Source organism: Channa argus, chromosome 12 (genome assembly GCF_033026475.1).
Source record: "Channa argus isolate prfri chromosome 12, Channa argus male v1.0, whole genome shotgun sequence".
Taxonomy (NCBI): domain Eukaryota; kingdom Metazoa; phylum Chordata; class Actinopteri; order Anabantiformes; family Channidae; genus Channa; species Channa argus.
In genome coordinates this window covers 8,322,321-8,343,881 of record NC_090208.1, presented here as the reverse complement: position 1 = coordinate 8,343,881, position 21,561 = coordinate 8,322,321, and the positions used below count along the sequence as shown (strand labels likewise).

The following is a 21,561-nucleotide window of genomic DNA, read 5'->3' as shown; positions in this document are numbered from 1 at the left end:
CACAAGGGGGACTGTTTATCTGCATTTAGTATATGAACATAGTGACTTCCAAACACAATTTTGAGAAAATACAAAAACAAAACAAAACAGACATTGTTGATCTTAAAAAAACACAGAAATGTTAAATTTAAATCTAAATTTAATTTAAAACATATATCACAGTATAAGAAATTATATATTTAATTGATGCTGATGATGTTAGGGCAGTCTTTACATTACGGATTTACAATCCATCCACAGAGAATAAGGTGGCAAATCAAGAACTCAAGTCAAGATTTACTAACAAAACTGGGGCAACGGTGCATCAGGAAGTAGAGTATTTGTCCAACCCATCGCAGGTTCCTCCTGGCTCCTCCTGTTTCCTTCATTTGTCCTGTTTCCACAACACTTGAAGTTGAGATAGGAAAGCATCCGGGTTTGTATCAGGAAAAAGAAAAGGGCTACTGTATATAAGTCCAGATACTTACCATTGATAAACAGTTTGTTGTCACTGTCTACAGGCTTCATGTGCACCAATTTTTATAAATAATAATAATATTACATTTTGTCAGTGGTGTCTAGAAATGCAATATATGTACAGTATATACAGTTGGGTGCAAACCTTTACACAAATTAAGATTTTATTTTATTTTTTTAGACACTTCTTGACCATTTTTTTGATGGTGAAAGAACATTTGTACCAGCTGAATGTGCCATGTTCTGTTTTAACCCCCTAACGCTGTGCTTTCTTTCATATGAGCGGTTCAGACTCCTCTGTCACATCTGCCAAGAGAGTGTAGCGGTTAGTAGACAACGTTGTTGATGAAATCTGCAAAGAATGTCTACGCTTAATCCTGGCAAACTTTTGATCAGGCTGAGCATAGGACTCACTGCTGGACTGACTTAGCTTTTTCTTTGATCTCTTGGCAAAAGAAGAATGGGACCCCACCACAGACAAAGCAGCTGGGCTGCTGTTTCTGCGATGTACTGTTGGATTCGAATTTTGCTTTTGGATGGCAGGTGTTGGACCCATGTTCTGGGAAAAACTGGCAGATGTTGGAGGTTTGTCGTGGGTTGGGAGAACTGGGTTTGGGATGTGGTCACTGATTAGGATGCTGGTGTTAAGAGTTTGGGTGAAATGTGGAAAAAGCGGTTTCGTGAACTCTAGTGAGGCTCTGGAAACTCCACCACTCAGTAGTTGGTGGATGGTCTGGTTTCTCTCATAAAGCTCTAACTTGAGGAGAGCCACTTCCCTTTGAAGCGTTTCAATGATACCACTTTCCACGTTGTCAGCACAGTTAATTTGCTCCAGATGTGACCTTTCAATAGTAATACTCGAAGCACTTTGATCTGACACCCGTCTGGTCCCTGAGAGTTTGTCTTCCTCTGCAATGTGAATAGAGGAAAATGTGAGTCATATTTACTATTAGCAATGCTGACATTTATGGATGGATAATCGACAACATTTAAAAATGGAATATTACAAAAACAGAATTACCCTGGTCATATTACACAGTAAACAGTTTTATAGAACACACAGCAAGTTGCTCATTGACCAAACTGTACCGCTGAAACGAAATGAGTCACGTTTATAGGCCTAGTGACCACACCTTTTCGGTTTTAATGCGCTGATCTGCCTTCTTCTGATCCACACTCATTACTACGGCTTCTAAGGAATATTTAACCACACGCGTTTTTCTCTTACTATAAATTGGGACATGACAAATACCATATTGTCTCGGTGTTGGTAACTTACCAGATTTGCCACATATCTTCCATAACCAGACAGCTAATCCACCCACTAATTCTAAAACAAAAAGGGTCCCTCCAACAGAGATGATGGTGGTTAGAAAGCAGAACCTCATGCTGTCAGCTGAAATAACAAACATTGTGTCAGATATTATCATGTGCTATAAAAATTGTATAATTTCTAGCTATAAGGGTATATCTAGATAAATAATGATTGGAATAAGCACGTGTAATTTGACATAAAACCACCTTAGAACAATAATGCCAAGGATTTTCCAGCCAGCTTCTGCAAATATCATTACATTACATTACATTATTTTCATGTCCTAAATATTATATTTAAAATTATTTTTTAAATATGTTACATAAGTCAGTACGAGTAGTTTTGGGTGCATAAATGTTGAACGTACAGAGTTTTGTCATTCTGTATTTCAGCAGGTTCAGAATTACCTGGTATGGGAATGTTCGTGTCTCTATACAAGTTGGACTCTGGCTGCTGAACTCTGCAGGTTATGCTGTGATGACGAGATAGCAAGCAAAAGGAACTGAATCATCAGTGTTGACATTACTCTCAGGAAGTCTGTTTTTTAACCTGCACTTCTGTTATTGTGTAACATGGAATATATGTTTTATAAAGTAAATTTGAACCTGTTGGTAGCAGAATGGAGAGTCACCCTTCGTCTCACAGTGTAATTCCCTCGGTCATCTTTGTCTCTTCTTGGGTCTTCGGCAGGGAGCTCGATTCCCTGATCATCCAGAAACGTGATCTCAGGCTCTGGCAGTGAGTAGTTGGCCTCACACTGCACAGTCAGTCCTCCACAGTCGGTCGAAATCACTGAGAGCTTTGGCTCAGAAACTCTTCCTGGAAAAACAACAAGAGGTCGCCTTTGAATTTTGTATTGAACAATCGCTTTAATTACATTTGATTAATGTACTTTTCAAGCTTAAATATGTCAGATAAAACCAGTTTTTTAATCACAACGTGGTGGTGGAAGCAGTTGGTCACTGTCAGACGCATTATAGAAACAGGAAGGTTTTAAATGACTATAGTTTTGACTGTGATCAGATTTTTTCCAATAATTGTGAACAAATCAAAAATGGGTTTTTGTTTTAGTTCGGTTTTTGTCCTCCCAGTTCATGAACTGAAAGGAATTGAACGTTGAAGCCTGTTTGAATGTGGTTGTGGCTTACGATGCAACTACAAAACCTTTTTTGTGTAAAAATTACTCGACTGGACGCACCCACAATCAGCTCCACTGTTGTAACGTCTCGAGGGGCATTCCTCCACAGCGTCATGCACTGGTACCTTCCTGCATCAGACAGCTGCACGTTGGAGATCCTTACTGAGATGTTTCCGTTTTTCAGTTCCTTTGGGATGAAGCTCGTCCTGTACTGGAAGACTGGATTCTTCATCTCAACAGTCTCACAGCCATCCCGGTACAGAAAGACAACATTTGGCTCCAGATCTTCCTTGGACCACTCCACATTTGGAAAGACACTGTTGGCAGTGATGTTGAAGCTGCACGGCAGGATGACATCTCCACCCTCAAAGGCCAAGATATTCTCTGGTAAATTCACTGAGCACTTGCCTAGAAAAACAAAAACTTTCAGAAAATCTGATAACATTTAAACACTTTGTCTACTAACAAATTTGTTCCTATGCCAGTCAGTAGTTTCACCACAAGGCTGGTTTTCATTTTAGTTCACCAACATCTAAATACTGTATTGCGTCAGACCCACAGATCACAAGTTTTTATGCTATACAGCACAATTATTAAAGGGGTGACTACAGAATTTTATTTTTTTTTTAAAGTGCTTTGGGGCTCAGCTGCTTTCTCATTTTTGAGAGAACCTGACATGGTTTGATAATAGTAGGGAGTTATCGTGTAATTGAGCCTTTCAAAACCATTCACAGTGCAAAACGAGACGATTACAGCAAATGTCAGCAATGTCGGCAAAACAAGGCCTTGTTTTTCACCGGTCACATGACAATCGTGGAAATGACACAGGCTTTGAAGCGGGGTTTCATTCAGACCTGCAACTCTTGCTTGACAAATGCTTCAAGCTTTAAAGGCATTTAATGTCATAATGTCTCACAGACTGATAATAATGATGGCTGCCATGCAAGTTGCTCATTTGACCCACCAGGATCAACTTAGGGTCTTTGCCCAAGGACACTTGGGCAAGTATTCACCAACTGAGCTACACCCACCTTGTGGCAGTCAGCCCACAGTCTTAGATAATGACGATTCCCAAGATGTCAAATTGCGTCACTTTTTACGTCCTTTGGCTGATCATGTTGATGCCACAGGTACCGTTTGGCATCACTACTGAATGCTCCAGAAGTGCCACTATTTAACACCACAGGAACAACTATGCGTTTAAGTTCATTCAAGTCTTGTTGCACCATCCACCGCTCCGCCCTCCTCCCCATGAAAACTGTGAGTTTCTTTACCACCTTACATATGACGTCACTGTACTAGCTCAGCGGATCGATCACTGATGCAAATGGGCACCCTAAGCATCAGCATATACCTCAAAAGGACTGGAAAAAGCAATGCTTTTTGACACCTTAGCAATGGGAATGGACTGAAGTAGCACAAAGACAACATATCAAATGTTGAAACGGAGACATTTGTTGAAACTGAGAAAGTATCTCTTCATTTTGAATTTGATGCCTGCAGCATTTCTCAAAAGTTGAGTCAGCGGCAACTGCAGACTGGAAGAATTGTGTAGTGTCCAGAGAAATCTTTGTATGCAAAAATCTGCATTGGAATTCACTGCAGGGCAGAACAGATGGTGCATACCTGAACCAAGGCGGAAGGGACCCATCAAAGCCTGAAGGTTGGGGTTAGGTAAAGAATTAGATCTAAGAAACAGACTACATGAAGCTATGTTCTTCCATTCCTCCATCCATCATAACCGCGTCTCCTGTTTGGAGCCACAGGGGGGTTAGAGCCCATTCACAATGACACCTACGGGCATTTAAGAGTCACCTATTAACATGACATGGCTTCACATGTCTTTGGACTGTGGGAGGAAACTGGGGTACCCGGAGGAAACCAATGCAAGCAAGGGGAGAACATGCAAACTCCACACAGAAAGAAACACAAGGTGGATGTCAAGGTTCTAACTGTTAACATTATTTTTAAAGGCAAAATGTTTCAGTATATGTTAGTGATTGGCCTGACCAAGCCACACAACATACCACAAAAACACTGGACAGAGCTGCGTCTGAATCACCAACACCATTGTGTAATATGTTCACAGTTAAGGTAGCAATACAAACTGTTCGTATTGCTGCTATGATCTAAATGTTTCGTCACAGTATATTGTAAAACCCATTTACTGGCACATCTTTAGGTCATGAGTGAGTGTCACAGTGTTTAATAATCAAACTGTAACTTTTATAGCTGTTAAATGACTCTGAATATTGTGTGTTGAAAGGTGTTAATGACATTATTGAGCTTTTAGGCACATGCAGATTAAAAAGCTGAAGTGGTCACTCGGCCAGATCCAGTGTTTGAGGTGAAAGTTCCAAAAGCCAAACATTTAACACCACAGAGAGTCAAAATGGCCTGAGATGACAATTCCATGTATTGCTCTTGTCTAGGAGGGTGGTGGAGCATGTCTATGCAGCACAACTCATCCATTAGGAATTATTCAGGTATAGTAAGAACAAACCAAAATGTCTAATGTGCTGTGTGTACCATGATATATTTATATGTTTTTGGTCATGTGATTGGAATCAAAATAAATGAATATACCAGTGTATAAACATCAACATTCACAGTAATGGCAAAAATCGATCACTGCAGCACAGTTTATAAATTGGGGGCATGAACCTGCACATTCCTGCAGAGGAAAACCACTTTAATGTAATTTCACTGTCAGTCACTTATCCCATTATGTCCCCAGATTGTCTCCTTGGTATGAAAGGTAATTCCTGTGATAAAAAACACTTAGGCCATCCAATACTAAAACAATGCATTGCTGCTGAGACCTTATCAAGTTCACTCTGATTACAGGAAGCAATAATTGACTCTGCTTATCAAAGTGGGATGTAAAAGTGACTTGCACGCAGTTGTTTATTAACATACACTACTTAAGTGCAGTTTACTGGAGTGTTTCTATTTTGTTACTTTTGCCTCACGACAATTTAAAGGGAAGGATTTTACTCCTTATCTGACACCGCTTAATTGCAGATTGTCAATCCAAAATGGAATCAACTAATAAATGTTGGTGGATTATTAAAGATGGACCCTGTCAACACAGAAAGTGGTTAAAATCAACTCCATCTTAAACAACTGCTGTTTTGGTTTTATAACAAGTCTAACATATCTTTGACCCTATTTCATTATTCATTTCTAAATAATTTTCTTTTCCATATCTTCCACCTTTGAACTTCCATATTTTATTATCAACTGTATCAAATTCACAAGCGTTTAGACTACATAGTTTCCTTCACAGAATACTTGTACTTTTGTACTTACAAAGTTCAACAAAATACAATATGAAATGAAACAAAAAGGATCCCACTAATGCAACGTGATACATTTAATGGTGACTATAAAGAAATTTATCAATACCTGAACAGCAGAACAGCACAGTGAGAGCTACCAAGTGACGATAAATCATCTTCCAAACACAGTTGTTGAAAATGTTACGCTGTCAAAAAAACAAAAACAGAAAAAAGAAGATAAAGAAAAATGAGAGGCCTAACCCTCCTTAGAACTTTTCTCCAGACATGACCTGTCCTTTAATAAACGCGGTCACTAGAGAACTCAGAGCGCACCAGAAAAAAAACAAAAAACAAAAACAATTATTAACAAAGTTAAGACTCCACTCCCTATGTCACTGGTGGCATGTTCAAGTGCACTAGGAAAATTCAGACAGTTGCGCCAATGTTACCTACTTGTGGCTTAAGTAATCAAGACAAAAGCTGTAACTAAACACATACTGTAGACAGTATAATGTAAAAAGTTTAAAAGACAAAAAATAGCCTACAATAATATAACCATCATTTGTTTAGAGGAAGGAATAGAGCATAATGCAGATGTAGGTTTTGCTGTTAATAATGAAACAAAACACTAAACACATTTTATTAAAAAAAAAAAAAGAATTGCAAAAAAAACAAGAAAACAGATCCTTACATTTAACTACCTGATAATTATGACTCTATGTGATAATTTACCGATAAATCATCATTATAAATACTCACTTAATTAATATATAGAAGATTAATGATCCATAAAACAATATATTGTTTGATGACGTTAAAATGCAAAATGTGTGATTTTGCACTTCCTGGGGTCAAACAAGGAGGAAGTGCAATGTCACACGCTTATCTCCAGGGGGCGTTTTTTAACCATTACCACGTCACAAACACATACATAAATTAAGCACTGAAATTTGAAAAAGTGTTTTTATAGAATTTTTATAAAGACAAAAAAAGCTTAATTTACATACATTTATACAAAAATCAGCATTTTATCACAGTACAAAAAAAGTTGTAAATAAATAGGCAGCCCCTGAAACCAAATGTTACACCTTACTGTACAATATGTGAAATATCCAACATACATCTACAATAGTCATTTGTGCTTCACATCGTTAAAATTCTTTGTAAGTACAAATAACTGAGTCTGAGATGCTAATGAGAGAAATGATTGTCCCACTCCCACTGATTGACTTAGAGGTCAAACATCAATCAACTACATGCTTGCCACCTTATTAGTAGCAGGGATAAAGCACAGAGATTATTTTCTAATCCACAACCATGTTTGGCAGGTTTTTTTTTTTTAAAGGTTCTGTTCGACCACAACAGTAATCATGAATCATGTATTCCGACTTGGCCAGTGGTATGTTCTGTAGCATTGCTTATACCACCTATGGTCTTATTCAGAAAATTTAGAACTGCTTTGTGGTCTTTCTACGTGTCTTTACCAGCTCAGGGTCCTCCTTCAAATTTGCCAGAGGACTGTAGCGGTTAAAGCACAGGGGTGATGACTGATGATATCTCTGGTGAAGCTCGGTAGAGTTTAGATCATGCAGGGGAGCAATAGGGTCACTCTGAGAACGACCTTTAGGAACTTGAGTTTTCTTTGAAGAACTGGACAGCAATGGTGGAATACTCAGACGAGCCGGGCTGCTTCTTGTGCGATTAGGGGCATGGTTCCATGATACTAGATTTTGGTTTTGCTTTTGGATGTTAGGTTGTGGGTGGTTCTTCTGGCATATGTTGGAAGATTTTGGAGGGTGTTTGTGGATTGAGGCTGTTGGTTCTGAAGTGTGGTTATTGGTGATGGGGTTTGGGTCAAAATCGGTCAGTGAATATTCAGGAGCACTGCGTCCAACTTTTGGCTGTGTGTCCTGACAAACAACAGGACGTATGTTGGAGTCTAGAGATTTTAATTTGTTCTGCAGTTCACTGTTGGTCTGTTTTTGCTCAAGAAGCTCTGAACGGAGTCGATCCAATTCTCTTTCAAGCTCCTCGTTGCTGCTGTTCACCACATTGTCAATGTTGAAGCTAACGCCCAGAAATGACTGACCTTCCAAGATACTGGTATTTACACTCATGTCAGACTCCTGCCTGCTCACTGATTTTTGTGCCTTTGCTGTATGAATACAGAAAAAGATGTACCATTAGCAGTGCTGACATTTGCTGCAGGATGACTCCAGTTCATGTGGGTCTAGTTCTCTGGCTTTAGTCATGACAGATTAAAAATTCACCTCCTGCTTCAACTTTAACTACACCACTTGCTGTAGTTGTGTGTGTTGCAAAGATGGATTTTATGATGAAATGGCCATTAAAATGAATTTTAATGGCTCAAACACCATGAAAGGGATTTAGAAAATTTGGCTAAACTGCTGTTAACATATGACCTGACATTTAACTTGGTACTGATCAGCATGTTGAGAAACCCAGTGGCTGCACTTCTAGTCGTCCTTGTTTTGTGATGCTCTGCCACCTTGTGGCGCTTATACGTTACTACAAACTGTCGAGTTCTCTGAGGCAGCAAGGAAACTCGTCTGCTGAATGTGAATATTTAAGCAGACATGCAACAAATTTGCACTTTTGCTGTGAGAATAAGATTTTATGACACATACTATGTTATCTAAACGCTAGTGACTTACCAGATTTGCCACACATTTTCCATACGCAACCAGCCACAAGTACGGACAAGAAAAGGGTTACTGCAACACAGCTGATGCCGATTAGAAAACAGCACCTGCGAAAGTCAGCTGAAATGACATAAGCATTATGTCAGTATACATTACTTTATTCAACACGACCAACCTGTTATCAGGAAAAAGTAGGTCATAGTGATTGAAATATTAACTCAAAATATATGGATAGGAAAGTTAAGTCAAATCTTATGCATCTGCATGTAATGTGTGTATTTTATATAAATGTTTCATTTTTGTATTGCAGGATTTCTGCGGGATTCAGCAGGTTACATACTTTTATGGATAAGTTGAAGAGCGAGACCACGAGTAGAATGTGATCCAGTAATTGTCCTACGGCCAAAGTGAATTGTGAAAGACATAAAATCACACCGAGAATTATTTACTAAGTTGTATGAATGTCCTAGAGCAGAAAAAGGTTTAAATCCCCGCTGTGGATGGCAGAGCGACTGCTGAATATTTAAGCCCTAAATGTAGAGTGGGTACAGGTGTGTGGTAAAAGCTCCACGTTACCTGGTATGAGCATCCTCTGGTCTTTAGCCAGGCTGAACTCTGGCTGGTAAACTCTGCAGGTGATACTGTGGTCAAAAGACAAAGCTTTAGGTCATTTAAGATATAAATTATCCATAATTTGTTTTCTTGGGGAAAATGTAAGTTTTGCAGTATCTCTGCAAAAATGTACTGTGAGTAGTTATAAAACTTTTGTAAATATATATATAAATATATATTATTTTTTATGTCTCAGATATAGCAAAAGAAAATTGCTTTAAGAAATAAAGTGAACCTGTTGGTAGCAGAGTGGAGAGTCACTCTTCTTCTCACAGTGTATATCCCACCGGCATCTTCGTCTCTCTTTGCCTCTTCGGCAGCAATGTTGTTTCCCAGATCATCCAGAAAGGTGATCTCAGGCTCTGAAAGCGAGGATTTGGCCTCACACTGCAGAGTCAGTCCTCCACACTCCGCTGAGACCACTGAGAGCTTCGGTTCAAAAACTGTGCCAAGAAAAACCGAATTTGTGCAGAGTGCCACATTTGAATGTGAAATGCAACATTTCTTTAATCACAATGTGACAATTTGGCTTAAAACCACAGCAGGATGAGCATATGCACCCAAGCTTATCTAATCTCATAAGCTAAACAGGGTTGGGCCTGGTGAGGGGAGAGTACAAGGGAATACCAGGTGCTTTAAGTCAAGGGTCTAAGGACAGAGGATATTGTTGCATAAGGTCAATCTGTTAAGGGGAAATTGGGCAGTATAACTAAAATACTATATTCCATTTGAAAATACTTAATAACACCAGATTTGAAACATTCTTTCATTCATACTATGGAAATAGGCACAAGAAACAAAAAACCAAGCAGTTAAACCTGTGGTACTATACCTGACCGCACCTTAAAAGTGACTGAGCTAAATCTATTACGCACTGTACTATCGCAATTTTCCACACCATAAATTTTGCTGGAACCGCCTCTAACCAACATTTCAGGCCTGTGCAAACAGCTCCAGCTATGGATACAAAGCGGTATTTTCTGTGGTTATGATGTAACTGCAAATTCTTGCTTTATGCAAACCAACATAACTGGACGTACACACAGTGAGCTCTATTTTTTTAATGCTCCTGCGCATATTTCTCCCAAGCGTCATGCACTGGTACGTTCCTGCATCAGACAGCCGCACGTTGGAGATCCTTAATGAAATGTTTCCATTTTTCAGTTCCTTTGGTATGAGGCTCGTCCTGTACTCAAAGGCCCGATCCTTCATCTCATACGTCTCGCAGCCATCCCGGTACAGGAAGACGACGTTTGGCTTCAGATCTTCCTTGGACCACTCCACTGTTGGAAAGTCACTGCTGGCAGTGATGTTGAAACTGCACGGCAGGATGACATCTCCACCCTCGAAGGCAAAGATATTCTCTGGTGGACCGTGAGCCAAGGATTCACCTAGAGAGAGAACGACAAGAAAACACTTCAAAGGCTGTTTTTTTTTCCACTTAGGTAGCTGCAGGTAGACAGGTTTAAATCTTGGCCATAAAGAAAATAATAAAATCTGGAGCTATTTGTTTTGCACATTGACTTGTGTTCCAGTAAAAAAAAAGCATTTCTAACCATCACAACATGCATATAATCTCAGGTAAAACCAGGTCTTAGTCCTCATGGTCCTCATGATGTTAACCACACAACGATAGAAAGGAATTTTTGCACACACACAAAATTGCTCACTGGGTTTTAAAATGACAGAATTCTAATTATCTGCCTTTGTTTATTAAGCAATCCTGTACATCCCCTCAGAACTGGTTAGACATGAGTGTCACAAAGTGCCATATCTGCAATGAAGAGGATCAAAGGAAGAACCCACAGTTGCTCAACACTTTCTCTTTACACCAACCGAAATAAGAAATGTGGATAGTCCTGATACTTAACATGCTTTCACCAGTTAAACAGGAGACAGTTTGATGTAAATAGTAAGAGAATCTTGACCCAAGGGAACCCAGAAACAGAACCAACAACCTGTCGGGCAAGCTGAATTCCCTCGTGTTTTGAGGAGTAAAGCATGTCAAAATGAAGTCATGAAAATTTCCACAACCGGCCTTTCTTCACGCAGTGCACACTGCTACCGTCCTGTCTCTCACGCCACGGCTCCACAAAACAACTTGCAACTGTGACGTATAAAGAAAGTGTAGCTGATTTTGCAAGAACAGGAATCATGTTTTAATGTTGAGACAACCGTTTCACAATCTCACTATCATTAGAACAGAATAGGTAAAAAAATAAATCACCACCCCCCTTGTTAAATATAAAATCATGGCCAACACTATCTAGATTGCAAAATGAAATCTGTCATGCAGCTCACATACTGTACGTAAAGGCTGAGGTGTGAATGGGTGGGAGGGGTGAAGCCTCGGTGCACGATAGGTTAATGTACGGTCAATGCTTCAAGCCGTTTACTGCTGTTTACTGTGTGTGTGTGCGCGCGCGCGCGGGGGGGGGGGGGGGGGGGCGGGATCAGAACATCCATCAAAATATGTGTATAAGTGTCCTGTTACACAACTTGACGTAAAATGTTTATACTACACCAACCAGTAACCAAGCGACCGAGGCAATAGCGCTGTTCCGCATGTGGCCTTTGAGAGAAATTTCAACATTTAGGTTTTCACACCTCTGATTGAACCAGTATCATACTTGCTTACACCAGTGCTTCCTGACGTCTTGTTCCCCAGCAAGACATCATGTCTCTGGCTCCACATAGTAGTGTGTCAGCTAGATATCAACCCGAAAACGACCTACATCTGAACATTTGCTTCCTTGGCCCAGTCTGCAGTGAAGTTGTGTTCTGTGTGTGTTTCTCCCTCTTGCTGACTAAACTTCCATTACATGTTTTACCACGACACGGACAATTTGCCTCATGCAGTTTTCTGATTGTATTGTATTACTGTCCATCAGGTCATGTGACGCGTGCCCGAACCGTGTGTAATGGTTTACGCACCGCTCCTGCCACATCCCGTGCACCTACTGTGCCATCTCACCGTTCATCGCCTCATTCTCACACCGACGATTACACATCGGTACTTGCGTGTGTAGATTAAAAAGACGATAAAAACCCGTCAGTTCTCACCTGCACAACAAGTCAGCAGAGCAGAAACCAGGAAAACACGATAATACATCCCCAAAGAAGTTACTGCTGTGAAAGAAAAAAGATAAGAAAGGACCAGAAACAAACATTAACGTCTCTGAAAAATATCAAACTGAGCCCGTCTGCGTAAACACGAGCGGTTCTTCGAAAACCCGGTCTCTATCGCAGCCAGAGCCGGAAGGAGGACGACTTCATTCACAAAAAAGTTTTTTCAACTGCAGCTTGGCTCCGTGTTCATGTGGTGCTTTCAAGAACAGTGGGAAATGTCACAAATTGTGCCTCGTTCCACCGCGGTGAACAAATATAAGCTGCCTAAAACTGTTTGAAGTGATAGCGACCAAACTTGCAGCTGAACGCGCACACACACACGCGCACACACACTACACCGTGTAATATGTGAATATTTAAGAAAACAGTTCACGATTTGGCTGCAATAAGACACATAAAACTCTCATTTCCTGAGCATGTTTGTCCAAATGTTGTTTGTGGGAAGTCCCCAGTCTTAAAAGTCTAAACGATAAAATGCACGCAAACATTTCACTTCCCTAAACCAGAAGTCTTTGAGAAGTAAAGTAGGCGTGGAAAGACCCTCTTACACGTAGATGATCTGCATTTAAATGTCACTTTTATGTACAGTTTGTTACTGGAACACAGTTACTCATGCAGCACCGTGATCGTCGCTTTAATGATGCAGCTAGTAAAGACGGAGACCAATTTAAATGAAATCACTTTCTCCTTATCAAATCTTAGCCCCATTAACACACACCATCCTTTGTTTGCTGGTTGTATTTTGTATCATTATTCGGCAATGTAACTATTGTAACTACAGCACAGTTGTCCGATAAATGTACTGGAGTAAATTCAAAGTAAAATCTAACAAAGTGCATTAGCCTACGTACTAATTCCCCACTGTTTGATACTAACAGGATCTAATTCCCTTTTAAGTCAGGTTCTAAGGATCTAACCATGTTGTATTGCGCCTTTTTAGTTATTGTTGTCCCTTTTTTAACAGGGTCTCTTAGAGGGACATTGATTATTCACCGATCCATTATTACACATTTGCAGTCAGACTCACAGCTACAGGCAATTTCGTTGTCACCAATTAACCTAAGATGTTCTTATTGCGACGGTGGGAGGACAGCAAGCACGAGGAGAACACGCAAACTCCACACCGAAAGAGTGCGGTGTGCGAACCCACAACCATAATTATGTTTTTGCATATGTGTTTTCGTTGGTGACCTGAAAATAAGAATTGTTTCCTTTAACTTGGAATGATGCCATAAAAACCAAATCCTATAACTTCATCACTTTACTTCATCATTTTATCTGAGGTTAAGAATCCTAAACACTTAATTCGACATGCTACAACTATGATTACAGCGACTTTGATTAAATTATTTAATCAAAATCACCGTCCTTTCATGCGTCTTGTGTGAATTTCTTTGATATGCATGTAAGACTCATCACCTGCACCGGATCAACCAGTTTTCAGCAAAACCTCACCCTCTCGCATCTGCTGTTCTCTAAGGTGAAGAAGTTGATACGCGACAGAGAACAGAAATAGAAATCCACCATGGAACATTATTCAAAAAGAGGATTCTACATTTATATACACAATACTGAGGAAAAACGGAGGAAAGGACTTTCAGTTCAATCACCGGACGATGCAGTAAACTCTATCTCGTTTGAAACATACAGTGTAAACTGTGTAAAAGTGATTTGACTTGGAACAGCGCGAGTCATTTCAGTTACAACTACAACTTGTCTGGCAAACCACAAAAAAAAAAAAAAAAAAAAAAAAAAAAAATATTCAACCCACTCTTGAGACTTGCGCCATCTATTCCACTTCCTGTGCGATTTGAAATGTAGGTGAGGCTTGAGACATTTCTGTGTCATGACAACACAAAAGGCTTCAAACAGTGGCTACAGTAAGTACAACTACAACTACCTGCCAAACTCTGCATGACTCACGAGGCCGTCAGAAGGTCCTCCTTTGGGTCCTTCTGTCTACACTGTCCCACAGTAAAGAGATTCATCAGATAAACTCATGTCAACCTTTGGCTGACATTAGATGTTATAAAAAATATTCATAATATATCTAAACATCAAAACAAATACCTTGAAGGCTCAATAACTACATGGCTTCAAAGATCAACGGCTTCTAGCCTCAACTTTAACACCACCTGGTGGTTTTAATATAAAAATGATTATAAAAATATTAAAAAATGCTGATGAACCGTTGTGGATTAAATGTCGGTTAGCAGATAAAGTGGTTAAAATCAGCTCCACCTTTACAAATAGTGACCTTTGACCCTTTCCCTCATCTTTCACCACCATTTTTCTGCACAAGGCCAAAAAAAACAAAATGCATACCCCAACTAAAATGCCTGTAATTGGTAAATAGTAAGGGCTACACTAACGTCACTGGAAAGGGAACACTTTAGTTTTCTGATAAAAAAACAAGTAAGTGATCCATAATCTGTGAAAATGTTGGGTTTATCCTTTTTTTAAAAACTGAAAACAGTCAAATGGAGGTGTGGCAGTCAACGTTGTGGACCAAAACTCATCCAAATTATGTGAAAAAGTAGCTGGAAATGAGCTTTTTGCAGTGTTTTGTTACAATGATATGTCCAGGCTAACACCAATGTGCCATTTGTCATTTCCTTTATTCTGTAAATTCCTTGAAATGACTTTGTTGCGAATTGGCGCTATATAAATAAAGTTGAATTGAATTTGGAGACTTCAAAATGGCACCAGGTAACCAAATGGCTTAGCTGATATTTAGAACTGTAAAACCTCAAATTTTTCTTATACAAATAAACTAAACTAGAGAAATTACTCAAAAACAAAAGTGCGAAAAAAGTGTTTATTCTGTGCAAATATGCTAATATAAAATATGCTCATGTAAAATTTCCCAATATAGGACATAACAAACCTACCTACTATTTTCCCCTGAGACAAATGAAATCTACCAAAACAAAAATAAAATGTGCAAAATATAGAATAATTACAAAATATAAAAAACTATTTAAAGTTTTCCTGAGACAGGAAAATCATGCAAAAAAATAATAATAATAAAATTACAGTGAGTTAACTACAGGCCATTCAGGTCATGCTACTGATTAAACACTCAAAGCACATGTGTCTTTAGGTGGCAGTGTGCACCTGTGTCCCCCTGGATGTACTGGACTTTGTGGGAGGCTCTATGCATCAGTGGCCTCTGTTGCTTTTCGGCCACCCTGATCCACCACATGGTTCCTCTGGAAGCATTTCTCGGCATTGTGTTCACCAGTGTCTCCGGAAAACCAATCCTGTTAGGGCCAATTGTACCACAGGCCAAGCTCTTGTTCTTGGGGAGGACCTTGAACAGTGTGGGGCCCCAGCAGCCGTTGCTCCACCTTTCCTTCATAAAAGGAAACAGTTCCAGGTGTAGCCATAAGCAGAATCAGCCAAAGCACTTTATATCCGCACTTTGTCGGCTTGTTCTTCAGGTATTGTTTCGAGCTACTTCGGGCCTTTGACTTTACCATGCGCTCGCCAAGTGCAATTGATCGGAAAGGGGGAAAGTTAGCTTCATTTGCTCATGCAGTGGCATGATTTTAACATCCTGCCATGGCTTCTGAATATAACTCTGCTTGATTTTTCCGCATAGGCATTTTTATGATCAGGAATAGTCGCCAGCATCGTTGATGTGTAGAAAAGCTGTCCTCGGATGATGTCTGGACACTATGAAGCATATATAACAACAAAATGAGAACACTATAAAACGCAAACACAGACATTCGTACGTGTCTGAGTTCGCTTCTCACCGAGCAAAAGTATTGGACTTAAGTACTCAACGATCTACTTCGGGATCCAAGGCCTCATTGTAATTCTCCTCTGCAGCAGAGTCCACTCTGTTTTCATCGCTGCAGCTCTCAGCTGTTTCTGGGCGGGATCCTCGTCACTTGACCGACAAACTCCCTCCAAAATATCCTCCATGCAGGAATAGCGTTTCTTATGAAATGCCATCGGGGTTTTCTAAGTAAAAATAGCACTTGCTGCTCCTTCTCAAATCAACGTGCGCGGTAATTTTACCGCGCCTTTACGCAGAGAACAAGGCACATCTCCTTTTTATTAATGCCTGCAAGCGATACGTCCCCGTACTCTTATTTCATTGGCTACAGCGTCATTGCATCATCCCAGAGGCTGAACATCATTGGTTTGCAGTAACAACGCGAGAAGTGTTCAACCCCTTTGTAAAGTTGTGCGTAAGTGCCAGAGGCTATGACTAGTTTACAGGCTATTGCAGGGCCAAGCCTTGTAGCAGATGCTTAGATGTGGGCTTGTTTCGATTCCAAATTGGTAGTTGCCGCAGTGTTTACTTTTCATATGCAGCTACAAAAAAAAAAAAACAAGAAAAAAAAAACGGGGAACCAAGAAAAATTAACATTTTTAGCAAAGACAAATAAGTGAAAAGTTTTTTTGCCTGTAAGCTTTGGAGGATTGTGGTAGGAAGGGTTTGGAATACTAAGTACCAAGTAACATTTACAGATTAACAGAAAAGAAAAAGAAAAAACCCTTTTATTTCACCTAAAGTGAAAGATTAGAATATATAAAATTAACCACCTGGTTAAATTTACAAGAAACGTATTAAAGAAAATGTAAATAAGTTTCGTTGTTTTGTTAAATTGAATGTAACATTCGTAAGATTTTCGTGGATTTACTAATTGTGGCAGAGTCTTGGATTCCTGGATAAACGTCAGCCTACAGACAACAGGGATTTACTATAATTAGTCCCAGAGTATTTAATTTAAAGGGCACATATACACGTTCATCTTTGTCCTTGCTGTTACTGTCTCTGACAAATTACCAACCAACTCTTTTCACACCGTGTCTCCACCCATATCAAAGTTAATTTTCTGACAACATACTCACTGTCAGGATGTTGGGCTACTTTTGGAATTCAGCAGCAGAACTGTCATTGGAGATTTTGTAAGATAAAGCATTAACAGCAATGTGGTGAAAGAAATTCTTTATTAGCCACAGATATGGTATTAGAGGGATCACATATTATTGGGTGAAAAAAATATTTAGACAATAGATGACAACAGACAGAGGGACTTGGCAGTTTTCAAGAAATGGACTAAATAAAGAATGGTTTCAATAAATTATCAGTAAATAGAAATAAAACTAGTCATCCAATTTTAATAAGTTTGGGACTGTTTATACATTGAGTTGGAAATCTCATATAACTCATCGAGTCAAAAATGTCAATATATTGTAATGTTGTATAAACACAAAAAAAAATTACAAAACAGAACTATACAAGTAGTTAGGGCAGAGTATTGAGCACCAACAAAACCAAACAAAACAAAAGCTTTTTATTAAGTTAATGGCTCCAAGATATGGAATGAAATTCAAAATAATACAAATTATATTCAAAATTTAACAAACATCAAAAAGCTGTTCACAATAAGAGATAACACATATGATATTAGAGGAGTGTGTATGTTACTTGTGCGTGTGAGTAAAGGTGTAAATGTGTGAGTGTAGAAGCACATGAACGTTTTTTTTTTTTTTTTTGACCAAATACTCTCAGCTACTATGTCACAATTTCAGTCCATCAAACTTAAAACACTCCTTGCGCAGACAGATGTAAGATTCAATCCACATTCGTCGTCATCCCAGCATTTCTCCTCTGTAAAGAGCCAAAGCACAGGCGTCAGTCAGGACTACACGAAGCAGAACCAGAAACTGTCTATTGAAACCAGTTTATCCCAAGGAGCAACGGGTTTTGTCTTCCCACTATTGCTACATAAAAATCCCGAAAGACTAAATCAACAAAACACAGTAGATAATGTGCGAAAGACTTTATTAAAACCATATAAAATCCTGCTGTAAATATTCTCCTAAAAATTGTAATATTGCATATTACATAACATCAAGGAATTGGATTCGACCAAAGAATGTGATTGAGATTCATTTGGCACTTTTTGCTCTTCGCTATTATTAAAAGCAGAATAAAATAAATGTCTTTTGATTTACCACTGAAATTCATTAGCAAACATCTCTGGTCTTCGGGGCTATTGGGCTCTCCGTAACACCAGTTTGTGTAGTCGAACTTCTGGCCATCGCTCCAGCGCCACGCATTTCCCTAAATGAGCAAATGCAAAAGATCAGTAATTCTAAACACAATTTATTAAATACCGGACAAATTCTGTGAAATAATTAAAATACTTTTTGAGGAGCAGAGCCTCCAATCCATGATTTTCTGTAGTTAGGGAAGGTCAACGTCTGAATCTCCTTGTACTCGTCAGTGCTTCGTACTGAGGTGAGGTTTGCGCCCATGATCTGACAGTTTTTCTGCAGCAGAGACAGAAAAGGGGTGAAACAACGATTTCAAGGTGACTCCAATCAATAAAGTGCGAAAGTCATAAAAAAACAAAAAAACAGAATAATGTTAGTATTTACCTCAGCTTCTAACCAAGTCATGGTTTTTTTAATATAGAGGAAACAGCGATCATTGAACTGATGCCAATCCTCAAAGCAGGATTTGTTGGTCAGGTCAGGTTTTACTGTTTACGAAGGAAGAATGAGCTGCTGTTAACTTCTGTCTTTTCTATTCTGGCAAACACTCATTTATTTCCACTTCATTATCAATATTAAAATTGTCATTCATAAAAACACAAGTATTGACTGTGTGCAGGACTTTATGGTACAGCAGTGGAAGCTCACACTTGAATTAATGAATTTCAGAACTGTATAAATTGTAAAAAAAAACATTTTACACATAATTGCTTTGACTGTATAACCATGTTAATGGCAAAATATTTTGAAACAACTCCTATATAACCAGAAATTATTCATTATTCTGTCAATACTTATTTTTCATGACAAAAAAACTCCACTGACCTACACAGCATGTGTAATGGTTCCCAAGCCGGAGCCAAATGGAGGTCACTGAGGCAGACGAGCAACAAGTTCATTCACAGCAGACAAGGCAGGACACATGATAAGACAACATTCAATCCCAGAGTCCCTGTCTGTCTCCGTTCGCCTGTTTCTGACTCAGTTAATTCAGCTGTGAGACTTTAGTTACTGTGGTGATGTTTGGAGTTTTTTTTATTTGCCCACACACACACACACACACACACACACACACACACACACACACACACACACACACACACACACACAAACACACACACTGTCCAAATAATAATTTCAACACAACACAATGATCAACACAATGTGTTTTTCTTTCCAATGTACCTGTGCTTAAAACAATTTAGCAACCTCTAGAAATTCAAAACTGTAGTTTTACTGTAGCTTTTTCTGCAGTAAGCAAAAGTTCTTACCTCCAGCCAGAACCACCATGATGCAACTAACCACACACAAAATCACAATCTTCATGGCAGAGATGGGACTGTGCAGATTTTTTTTACCTCCAATAGAGAGAATCGAACGCTTGTTAAAAAGTGGCTGTCCTCAGTAAGTGGGGCTTCTGTCTTCATGGTTGGACACAGAACAGCTTTTATACTGAGCTTATGTCGTCACCTTCTTCCAAATGAGGATCTGGAGACTGTGCACATAGCGTGACAACAGTTTGTTCACAAAAGTAGTGTTGGGACGCTCATTTCACACCTTTCACACCTTGTTTCTGATGATTGTGCCAATTGCTGTTGCTGTACTCTGTTTTATGTTGTTGCTAAATGAAGCCCCCCCCCCCCAAAAAAAAAACTCTATTACAACACTAGTGACTGTGGCAAAGTCATTCCTTCCTCATTTTGTACTGAAATCTTTCAAATAACTTAATGATGCCAGTCAAAGAACTAAAATTAACTTCCTTCTATTTTATTGTAAAATACTTGATAGAAAATGAAAAGTACTTGAAATATGCAAACTTGCATGACTATTGTTTTAAAGCAGAAATGATAACGTATAAGTTCAAAACTCATTATGTTGAAAAAACATAAACTGTGGGTTCTTATTTACAAATTAAATTAGTAGTGCAATTTATTAACTTACCTTTACAACATATCAAATGAAAATCTGATTTGCTGATTACTGTTTGCAGGACTCACCGTCACGCACCACTTCCTAGCTTTTTTCCACAAATATGCAAATTTCTACGTAATTTACACGACAATTTGAATAATAAAATTAACAAGAACTGTGCAGAGGAAGAGAAAAAAATGGTGCACGAGAGCTCTCTCATCCGAATCTCTGTTCGTAAATGACTTGATAAGTGGCCATCAAATTGATTTATTTTGTCTTGCTGTAAATTGGACGAATATGTCAATTTACGCTGCACCAAACACCACAGAATCCAGAGAAAGTTTAGTCCAGGTACTTGAAATTATGACCCACATTTGATGAAACCCGGGCTGGATAATCTCCTGTCACAACATTATTAAATGTTGTACTGTATCTTAACAGTATCTTGTCTTTGGTTTGGGACCAGTTTAATCCCACTGAAATCTGGAGTTAGGATAATCTTCTGACATGACTCAGTGTCATTACATTTCTGCTGCTGATATATTTCATTTCATGAATTCTTCATTTCATATATGGTAACTTATGTGGGTTTTTTTTCATAGCACTTATAATAACCAAGCTATTTATAATAATGTGTTGTTTTTCCAGTATTTGAACTTAGCGCACCTTGGACTGTAAACGCTTCGGGATTTAAAACCATATTGTCATATTACTAAGCCGGAATTGACTTTTGGCTAAATTAAAATCGGACTGCATGAACATTCACTAGAAGCAATAATCAATATTTGCACTTTAAGATTTTAATTTAAATAGATGATCCACAGCTTAATCAATCCCAGCTCAGTATGTTCAGATAAAACGCATTGTTTGAATGAATAGGAAAAGGAGCTGCCAGGAGGTGGTTGGGGACTGTGGTGGTTGGACAAAGCACAGGACTGTCAAGCCTGGTCTGGTTTATTAATATGTTCAGTATCAACGTATTTGCAACTTGCCAATCAGGTTCCATGTAAACATATTCTCTTTAAGTTCAAAGGA

General features: G+C 38.9%; 2 protein-coding genes across 6 annotated transcripts; both read right to left on the bottom strand.

Annotated features, from left to right (window-relative positions):
- Positions 1 to 166: 166 nt before the first annotated feature.
- LOC137138370 (butyrophilin-like protein 2) lies at positions 167 to 16,679 on the bottom strand. 5 transcript variants are annotated; one of them, XM_067525492.1, is made up of 11 exons: positions 16,356 to 16,679; positions 15,712 to 16,272; positions 10,506 to 10,856; positions 9,701 to 9,908; positions 9,430 to 9,494; positions 8,866 to 8,973; positions 2,970 to 3,317; positions 2,377 to 2,590; positions 2,179 to 2,243; positions 1,736 to 1,852; positions 170 to 1,365 (listed from the first exon to the last, which is right to left on the bottom strand). In XM_067525492.1, exons 2-11 carry the CDS (start codon positions 15,953 to 15,955, stop codon positions 731 to 733), a joined length of 2,355 nt encoding a protein of 784 aa, XP_067381593.1. In that variant the 5' UTR covers positions 15,956 to 16,272; positions 16,356 to 16,679; the 3' UTR covers positions 170 to 730. The 5 variants fall into 5 exon arrangements, with proteins under 5 accessions (XP_067381597.1, XP_067381598.1, XP_067381595.1 ...); XM_067525496.1 differs by lacking the exons at positions 15,712 to 16,272; positions 16,356 to 16,679 and adding an exon at positions 14,014 to 14,283 and having other exon boundaries at positions 167 to 1,365; XM_067525497.1 differs by lacking the exons at positions 15,712 to 16,272; positions 16,356 to 16,679 and adding an exon at positions 11,424 to 11,752 and having other exon boundaries at positions 167 to 1,365.
- Positions 16,680 to 17,543: 864 nt separating this feature from the next.
- On the bottom strand, positions 17,544 to 20,205 carry LOC137138373 (type-2 ice-structuring protein-like). Its single transcript, XM_067525501.1, has 6 exons — positions 19,887 to 20,205; positions 19,441 to 19,488; positions 19,000 to 19,103; positions 18,766 to 18,891; positions 18,574 to 18,682; positions 17,544 to 18,226 (listed from the first exon to the last, which is right to left on the bottom strand). Exons 1-6 carry the CDS (start codon positions 19,939 to 19,941, stop codon positions 18,144 to 18,146), a joined length of 525 nt encoding a protein of 174 aa, XP_067381602.1. The 5' UTR covers positions 19,942 to 20,205; the 3' UTR covers positions 17,544 to 18,143.
- Positions 20,206 to 21,561: the final 1,356 nt, after the last annotated feature.